Below are 9,402 nucleotides of genomic sequence, written 5' to 3' on the forward strand. Positions count from 1 at the left end.
CCCTGCGGACTCACGTGTTTGGTTCTGCCCAGATCACCTGAAGACGGAGGAGGAGCTGTCGGAGGAGAAGAGGATCCTGAATGAGATGCTGGAGGTGGTGGAGCAGAGAGACGCCCTGGTGGCCCTGCTGGAGGAGCAGCGGCTCCGGGAGAAGGAGGAGGACAAGGACCTGGAGGCCGCCATGCTGTCCAAGGGCTTCAGCCTGAACTGGTCCTGAGCGCCGCCCCGGCCCTGGCTGGTCTGTGCATCCGTCTGACCGGGCTGGCTTCTCCCAGACCACCCAGATCCGAGGTCTGAGCGGGCCTGGCGCCTCCTGGGAGTTTGCACTCAGACCTCCTCGGGGCTCTGAGAAGCAGTCAAGCGCCGAGCTGTGGGAGCCCCAGGTGAAGATGGTGGTCCAGTAGCTCAGCCTCCTCCAAGAGGCCTCCCTGTCCTCCTGCTTCGGAGACGGAGGAACGTGGGTCCTGGGGGGGATGCCTGGTAGGAGGGACACGGCTCCCCCCGAGACCCCCAGGCCCAGGGCTGAGGAGGCCCGCCCCGCGGGCCCAGTGCCACACTCCAGGCCTCTCCTGGCTGTGGCCTGAGGCCTGAGGCTGCTGCATTTGCTTTTAATTCACGACACTGGAAGATACTGACTTCAGGGTCGGGCGGAGACCCTCTTCCCGCCACAGGCTGGCCTTGTCCTTGCCTATTCCTGTGTTTGCCCCGAGCGAAGCTGACAGCCTGGGAGACGTGGCCGCTTCGCACCCTCTTTGTCAATTAACTTATTTTTTTAATACTTGAAAAGAAGCAACTTCACTTTTGTATCTTTACCAGGATACTGATTGCCTGGCACCTGGGTAGGGGTGTGGAGGTGGGTCCCAGCTGACCGCGCTGTCACTCCATTCGTTACTCTTTCGTCGTGGGGCTGACCTGAGCCCTCAGGTCAGCAAGACCCCCGTGTGGGCCCCGGCGTGCAGCGCCCATCCTCCTGTGCCCGGCCCCGGGCGTCCGTGTCTACACCGCTCGCTTGTCAAGGATGCGTTTGAGCTGCTGGAGGCCACGCCATGAGGCACAGATGCCTCTTGGCCTCCCTGTTGGAATCCTGGCTCTGCAGAACCCATTTTTCCTCCGTTTTGGTGCCGAGGTCTCACCTCCCACAGCATGTTTATTAAAGAAAGTTTTAGGCTGGCTGCACCAGCGTGTGGGACCCTGCTCAGCGAGGCCCAGACCCAGCCAGCTGCAGCTGCAGTGATGGCACACTGGGGGACTCCAGTTGGGGTCACACACACACACGAGCTCCGGCCCAGCCCCACGAGCTCCGGCCCAGCTCCAGCCCAGCGCCTCTTCGTGGGGAGGCACTGGACGGGAAGCACCATGGAGCCAGCTGGTGCCGTGGCTCAGCCAGAGGCCAGCAGTGTCCAGCCTGCAGAGCCACTGTTAGACTCTGCAGGGGCCGTGCTCGTACACAGAGGAGCGAGGGCAGCGCCAGGCCAGTCCCGAGGCCCTCCAGCCAACTCCTGGTGGAGCGGGACCGCGTGCAGGGAGGAGAGGCCTCGGCAGGACAAGGGGCGTCCACGCCGACCTTGGGATGTCCTTGGGGAACCACATCGTGCCTCAACTTGAACAGAGTCATTCTCACTGCAAAGGAGCAAAGAACTGTCTTCTTCAATCTGTCCCAAAGCTGCCGTCTGCCCCCCTGGAATCCAGGGCACGCGCTGCTCCAGCCCTCATGGCTCTGACCTTCACCTCTTGCTTGATGAGGTAGAGCCTCCATTTCTATTCTCCTTTCTTAAAAGGGGGAGCGGAGGGTGTTCTAGATCCCATCCTTAAATCCCAGCCTTCCAATAAAATTGGGCTTGGGACAGGATTCATCGCCTGTGTGGCCTTTGCCTACCCTTCCCATACCCTTCCCACCCACCGCCCCAGTGCACTGCAACTGCCAGGCCCGTCCCTCGAGCTTCTGCCCACCCAGGACGAGGACAAGTTTACAGAGTGGCCAGGAGGGACACGACACCCGCCCCTGCGGAAGCACACTGTGCCTGCAGGAGCGAGGACGGCCTGGAGGCTGCAGAGAAGCTCGGAAATGCTCCCCCACTCCCTCCCGCAGGGCTACGACTTCAGGTTCTAGTAGAGCACTTTTTCTGAAAGCTCCCGTTTTATAACCACTAGTTTGCAGGTTGTTGTAGTGCCCTGCTGACGGCTGCATGCAGTGTTTCCCAGCTCTGGAAATGCACTCAGCTCCTGTCAAGTCCCCGTGAAGGCAGGGCAGCAGGAAGTCTCTCTCTCTCTCTCTGAAATGCCACGGCGTGAGCAAGCCCAAGCCCGAGGCCCACGCTGGGACAACCGGGTTCAGCTCCAGCAGAGGCAGGGCGGCAGTGCACCTCGCCTCAGTCTGAGGTCACCAGCGGCTCCACCTGGGGGTCCAGTCCTGCTCAGATAGCGTCTTCTGGCCCTTGCCCCGGGAGCTGTCCCCCAGCTGCTCTGACCAGCAGTGATAGACTATCCTCTATCTTTTCAAAGAGCAGAATTTTTTCAGTGGGGCAGAAAGTGGGGAGAGTTTAAAGAAAACAGTTTTAAAGGTGGTAACAACTGATCTACAAAGGGGAATGGGCCATTTTATGCGCAATAAAAGTTTTTAAAACAGGTACAGAGTGTATTCTTGGCACGAGCCAGGGCACGCTCTTCGGTGGGTTGGTGTCCACACGTGGCGGCACCTGTCAGTGTGTATGGGTTTGAAGAACACAACCTTTGTGCTTTCTCAGCGGACTTTATTTTTGTCCACGTTGTCCTGGTTTGGCCAGCTGCTGACACCCCTTGAGAAAGTGTGTGGAGCGCCCAGGGTGTACGGGGCCGTCCTCCAAAGCAGCGCCAGGACCCTCCCGGAGAGACGCGCGTTCTGTGAAGTGGTCTCCTCGTCAGGGTGACCCCGAGGCCCTGGCAGCCCGGTGCTGTGGGCTCTGCAGCCTGCAGGCCTAAGTCGATGAGATGTATCCACCTCCCCAAGTACATTCAGAGCACAGGGTCTTGGGAGCCCTGATGTTGCGGCCCGGGTGCCCTCCTCGTGCGCTGGCCGCGGGGCGTGTGGCTGGCCTCTGTCACCGTGGAGCTAATCCCAAAGGCACAGGGCTTCCCTCTGGGGCGGCAGCGGGCGGGGTCAGTGCCGGGCCAGCTGATTCCCAGAGCCTCCGGCGCCACGTGCGCATCGGGTAGAAAAACAGAAGCAGCGTGGCCCTCGATTCCTCGAAGTCTGGGTCAGGGACTGTGCCTGGTGGGGGGAGTGGGGCTGGTGCCACCTGTGCTGACCCCCTTTTGTTCCACAGAGGGGCCCCTTGATCAGAGACGGAGACAGGCAGGGTTTGGCTGCGGTTCACAGGCACCCACGTGGTAGGAGGTGATGGTGGCTTCAGGCAGACAACCGAGGGAAGGCTGCCCTGCAGCTGCCACCATGCCGTCCAAGAACCCGTGTCCGTGGCTCTGAAATCCCTCCTGAACCCTGATCCCCACGGTCCCGTCTTAGGAACCGGAGTGGGAAATGGGAAGGACAGAGCGGGCTGTCGTACTGCCCGGAAGACTCCCCCGAGTGCGGCTCGGCGGGGAGGGAGGAAGCGTCCTCGGGTGGGCCAGCGCCCTGCACAGAGACCTCCAGTGCAGTGCCCAGGGGCTGGGGCTGCCAGGCTTGGCAGGGAGGGTTTTGTGGCAGCCCCACGCCCGTGTCCCCTCCCTGAGGTGGCCTTGCAGCTGGGACTTGAGCAGGGCAGTGGAGTCCCGGCTGCTGTGGGCCTGAGAAGGCCCCTAATTCCAGGACAGACGTGGAGAGAGCGCCCCGGGGTGCACACGTGCACACACGCTGCGCCTGCTGGCTGAGGGTCTCACACCTCTCGGGGTTTCCGGTCACTACGTCACTCAACAATCCACTTCCGCCGCCCGCAGCGTGTCCAGGGCAGCGCGAGCCGGGGAGGCGCCTCGGCCCGCACCCGCGTCTGCCTCACGCGGAGGGAGCAGCGGGACGGAGCGTGCGGGGGCAGGGACACGGCGGCCCAGGGGCGGAGGGCGCGGGGACTGGGGACCCGGGTGGTACTCACCTCTCTGCCTGTCCTTCGAGGTCCAGAGCCTCGGCTCTGTCTTGGTGGGAAAGCGCCTTGAAGGTTGGGAGCTGGTCCACCCCCGCCCAGGGCCAGACCTTTCTCCAGGGCTGGGGTGGCCCCTACACGTAAGCCAACCTCCCCCGGCCTCCAAGCAAGTTACTGGGCCTCCCTGGCCTCCCAGACTGACCCCGCCGAACGCACCTCGACCCACTGGGTTCCGTGGGGCAGGCGGGGCGCACAGAGGAGGAGCTTGGAGGGGCCTGGGTGCTGGAAAGAGCTCTCCCGGCCTCTGCTGGTCTGGCTCTTGGTCTAGAGCGGGGAGGGCCCGTGGCCCCGCGGCCCGATTCCTGCTGCACGCCTGGGACCCACGGCCCTCGGGATGTGAGATGTCAGCCCTCGCGAACTGGCTGTCAGTCTGCATCCTGTGGTGACAGGCTGGGGTGGCCGGGATGGAGGAAGGCCTGACCCCACAAATCAGGAGTCAGCTGGGCGCCAGGAGGAAAGAAGTGGCGTCTGCGGCCGTGGAACCCTGACCCCGAGAGAAGGCTGGGACGGGGGTGCTGTGGGAGGTGGGGTGTGAGCCTTGCTGCCACCCAGAGCCCCCATCCCAAAGGGATTTGTCTTGGGGAAGTCGGAGGCCTCACCTCCTTGGCTTGAGGGAACAGGTGCCCATCGAAGCAGCAGCGACCGTAGGAGTCCCCTCGGAGCCCTGGCCTCAGCCCTGCAGGCTCCAGGGCCCCTGGCTGGTCCAGACCCACGCAGGCCCTGCGGAGCAGGCAGCTCAGGAGGAGGGCGGCGGCGCGTCCCTGTGCCCCCTTCTTCCCCTTCCTGCCCCTTTAGAGCCCAGCTCCCTCTGCCCGGACTGCCTCCCGCACGCAGACCTCTGGCTCCCGGCTGCCCACATCACGGCTTGATGTTTGTACACGTTGCAGATCGATCGCCAGTAGGTCTAGTTAACAGCCATCACCTCACATAGTTAAACATTTTTTCTTGCAGTGAGAACTTTTAAGATCTACTCTCTCAACAACTTCCACATACACGACACAGCAATGTTAACTACAGTCACCATGCTGAACATTTCATTCCCAGGACACATTTATTTTATAACTGGAAGTTTGTACCTTTCGACCCCCTTCACCCGTTTCACCCACTCCCTGTCCCTGTCTCTGGGAGCCACGAATCTGCTGTGTCCGTTTTTCTTCCTTTCTTTCTCTCTCTCTCTTTCTATTTTTGGCTGTGTTGGGTCTTCGTTGGTGCTCGCAGCCTTTCGCTACTTGCAGCGAGCGGGGGCTACTCTTTGTTGTGGTGCACGGGCTTCTCATTGCGGTGGCCTCTCCTGTGGAGCGCAGGTTCTAGGCAGGTGGGCTCAGTAGTTGCAGCATGTGGGCTCAGTAGTTGTGGCTCGTGGGCTCTAGAGCACAGGCTCAGTAGTTGTGGCTCACGGGCTCAGCAGCTGTGGCTCGAGGGCTCCAGAGCGCAGGCTCAGTAGTTGTGACGTACAGGCTTAGTTGTTCTGCAGCATGTGGGATCTTCCCAGACCAGGGCTCAAACCCGTGTCCCCTGCATTGGCAGGCAGATTCTTAAGCACTGCGCCACCAGGGAAGTCCCCAGGTGTTTTGTTTTTGTTTTTTTTTTTAGATTCCACATGTGAGATCATACAGTATTTGTTTTTCTCTGACTTATTTCACTAAGCCATAATGCCCTCAAGGTCCATCCACATTCTTGCAAAGAGCAGGAACTCCTATTTGTGGCTGAACAGTATTCCATTTATAGGTACACACACACACACACACACACACACACGTGGCTCACATCTTCTTTATCCATTCGTCAGCCAACGGACACTTAGGTTGTTTCCATGTCTTGGCTATGGTGAATAATACTGCAGTGAACAGGAGGGTGCAGATATCTCTTCAAGATAGTGATTTCATTTTTTTGATAAATACCCAGAAGCAGAATTGCTAGATCATATAGTAGTTCTATTTTTAATTTTTCAAGGAACCTCCATACTGTTCTCCATAGTGGCTGCACCAGTTTACATTCCCACCAGCAGTGCACAAGGGTTCCCTTTTGTCCACACCCTTACCACCAACACTTGTTATTTCTTACTTTTTGATAATAGCCATTCTAGCAGGTGTGGGTGATCTCACTGTGGTTTTGATCTGTATTTCCCTGATGATTAGTGATATTGAGCTTCTTTTCATGTGCCTGTTGGCCATCTGTCTTCTTTGGAGAAATGTCCAAGTTCCTCTGCCCATTTTTTTAATCAATTTTTTTGTTTGTTTTTGCTATTGAGTGGTATGAGTTTATATATATATAGATATATAGATATATAGATATATAGATTTTTTTTTTTTTTTTTTTTTTTTTGGCTGCTCCACATAACGTGTGGGATCTTAGTTCCCCAACCAGGGATGGAACCCAGGCTCCCTGCATTGGAAGTGTGGAGTCTTAACCACTGGACCACCAGGGAAGTCCCTTTTATATATTTTGGATATTAATCCCTTATCAGATGTATGATTTGCAAATATCTTCTCCCATTCCATAGACGGCCTTTTAATTTTGTTAATGGTTTCCTTTTAAATTTGATGTAGTCCTACTTGTTTATTTTTGCTTTTGTTGCCTTTGCTTTTGGTGTGAAACCAAAAAAAAATCATTGCAAAGACTGATGTCAAAGAGCTTACTGCCTATGTTTTCTTCTAGGAGTTTTTTGGTTTCAGATCTTACATTCAAGTCTTTAATCCATTTTGAGTTGATATTTGTGTGTGGGGTAAGACAGTGGTCCAGTTTCATTCTTTTGCATGTAGCTGTCCAGTGTCCCCATCACCATGATAGGGGTCACTGTAGGAGAGGCCAGCACCCAGAAGCAGCAGTGAGAAACCTCAGGAAAAAGTAAAACCGAGGTCAGGTTCTGGCTCTGCTTAGCCGGCTACACCTCTCAGTCAAAACCGCACTGGGAGACTTCCCTGGTGGTCCAGTGGTTGACTCAGTGCTTCCAATGTAGGGGGCGTGGGTTCGATACCTGGTCGGGGAACTAACATACCACGCAGCGCGGCCAAAACAATAAAAACAAACAAAACGCACTGGGTTTTGTGTTCTGTTTTCATTGCTGAGACCATCATTCTGTTTGTTTATCTATATATTTGTTTTCTCATTTTTAACACATGGATGGATTATAAAGCCCACAGCATAGCAGAAGCTGCAAATTAGAACTGGGGGCTGGATCGGGGAGAAGGGACCTTGGGGGGCCTACTGGTGTGGGTCCCACCTGGCCTAATGGGCAGTGGCCGGCACAGTGTTCAGGATGAGACCCCACTGCTCACCCAGCCCCCCGCCCTCCCGTGTCACCCACTCCTCACAGCGACGTCCTCTGCGTGCAGAATGCCCTTCCCCTCTCGCCACATCTGGTCCGTTTCTGGCTTTCAGCTGCCAGTTTAGATGTCACCTTCTTAGATGACCAAGTCCCGCTGGCCACCCCGCTGGCCACTCGCCCTCACAGCACCCTGCTCAGCCTTCCATGCGGCACCCACCTCCTGTTCACACGTTCATTCCACGCTGAGTGCCCCTGGGTACCGTGGCGAGAGAGTGACATTCCAGGGAGTGGACACCTTCCAACACATATACACAATTATGTCATATTTCAGGTGAAACGTGCTGGGCAGAATGGAGCCGGGCCCAGGGAAGCGCAGGGACAGCAGCGGGATTCTAGCAGAGAGGGTGCAGAGCACGGAGGACTTCGCGGGCTATTGAAAAGGCCCCAGGAAACCCAAGAGGGTTTTCAAGAGTGGGGTGTCAACACCTGACATTTTACAGCAGGAGGGAGGATACTGGAGCCAAGGTGGCAGGGAGAGAGCTGTTAGGAGGCTGCTGCCCTGACGGGAGGAGGGGCAGCTTGGACCCTGCGTAGGTGGGAGCTGCCGGGATGCTCGGACATGGCTGGCAGGAGTGGGGAATGGCACAGCCACTCTGGAAAACTGACAGTTTCTGATAAAGTTAAACATTCCCCAGCACTATGCCCCAGCAGCCCCACTCCTAGGTATGAGACTGAAGAGGAGTGAGGACACGCATCTACAAAATGGTTGGCAGGACAGTGTTCACAGCAGGACTACTGTGACCGCCATCTGGGGAACGTGGTGCTGCTGCCGGAGCCACAGCAGCCCTTCATGGCCGAGGAGGCTGTGATGTGGAAAGTGAAATCACAGTCAGAGGCCTGTGTAAAAAGGCAGAGACGCACGTCATCCATCACCCAAGTTTAGCGGTCAGAAGCGGTGAGAGTAAGAGGAGAGTTGGGTGGTGCTGAGGCTGGAAGGATTACTGGCTCTATGCATTGGTTTGAAGTTAAACTCCTCCTGACAAGACCACAGTGAGAGCCTGGGAGCAGCTTTTAGGCAGCATGATTCGGCCTGGCTGGTCCACATAGGGTACTGGCAACGCATTTGTGGTCCTAGAGATGAACTTACGGCTCTAGAGTGTGGGTGCGGGGGGGGCAGGGGCTGATGGCTTATGCAGGTGGCCTCAGCGGCCAGGTGAGGAGTTCTGTCCCCGGCCATCGCAGGGAGAGAGTGCTGAGCTGGGACCCCTGATGGGTGGCTGGTCTTGTTGTCCCTTCACACCAGTCATGTGTCTGTTGGGATGAACCTGCTCTATTTCAGATTTTCTAGATTGTCCCTTCAGAGCTGCACATAAAAGCCAAAAATTTCATTTGAAGTTAGGTGTGAGACAAAGTTGGACTCTCTTGCAGTGGAAATTGGCAGCTCCATCCTTTCCTTGCAGGGCTGTGAAATCAGTCCCTCGCTCTGTCTCTCTTGTTTTGACTGCCAGGAGCCCCATTTAAAAGAAGTACTTGCTGTTTAATACTTTTATCACTTGGATATGCAGCTCTGATAAAGAAATCAAGTTGGGACATAGATAACACTGCCTAGATTTAAAAACTGTTCCCTCAGTGGCCTCTGCCAGGGGCACGTGGTTCCCAGTTCCATTATGTGATCTTTATTACATAGTTTTTTAAAAAAATTAATTTATTTAATTAATTTATTTTTGGCTGTGTTGGGTCTTTGTTGCTACGTGAGGGCTTTTCTCTAGTTGCGGCGAGCGGAGGCTACTCCTTGTTGCGGTGCACAGGCTTCTCATTGCAGTGGCTTCTCTTGTTGCAGAGCACAGGCTCTAGGTCGCGGGCTTCAGTAGTTGTGGCACGCGGGCTCAGTAGTTGTGGCTCGCGGGCTCTAGAGCGCAGGCTCAGTAGTTGTGGCGCATGGGCTTAGTTGCTCCGCGGCATGTGGGATCTTCCCGGACCAGGGCTCGAACCCGTGTCCCCTGCACTGGCAGGCGAATTCTT

General features: G+C 56.5%; 1 protein-coding gene across 9 annotated transcripts in view; it reads left to right on the forward strand.

The window, feature by feature from the left end:
• Positions 1-2,626, forward strand: part of MICAL3 (microtubule associated monooxygenase, calponin and LIM domain containing 3) — a 155,130-nt gene extending 152,504 nt beyond the window's left edge. For 8 of the 9 annotated variants that reach the window (XM_036865641.1, XM_036865643.1, XM_036865642.1 and 5 more), the window contains one exon: positions 33-2,626. In XM_036865641.1, coding sequence (XP_036721536.1) covers positions 33-217 — 185 coding nt within the window. In that variant the 3' untranslated portion in view covers positions 218-2,626. The remainder of the gene's footprint in view (positions 1-32) is intronic. The other variant, XM_036865650.1, reaches the window with a different exon arrangement.
• The last annotated feature ends 6,776 nt before the right edge of the window (positions 2,627-9,402 follow it).

The sequence above is a fragment of the Balaenoptera musculus genome, chromosome 10 (assembly GCF_009873245.2).
Source record: "Balaenoptera musculus isolate JJ_BM4_2016_0621 chromosome 10, mBalMus1.pri.v3, whole genome shotgun sequence".
Lineage (NCBI taxonomy): Eukaryota > Metazoa > Chordata > Mammalia > Artiodactyla > Balaenopteridae > Balaenoptera > Balaenoptera musculus.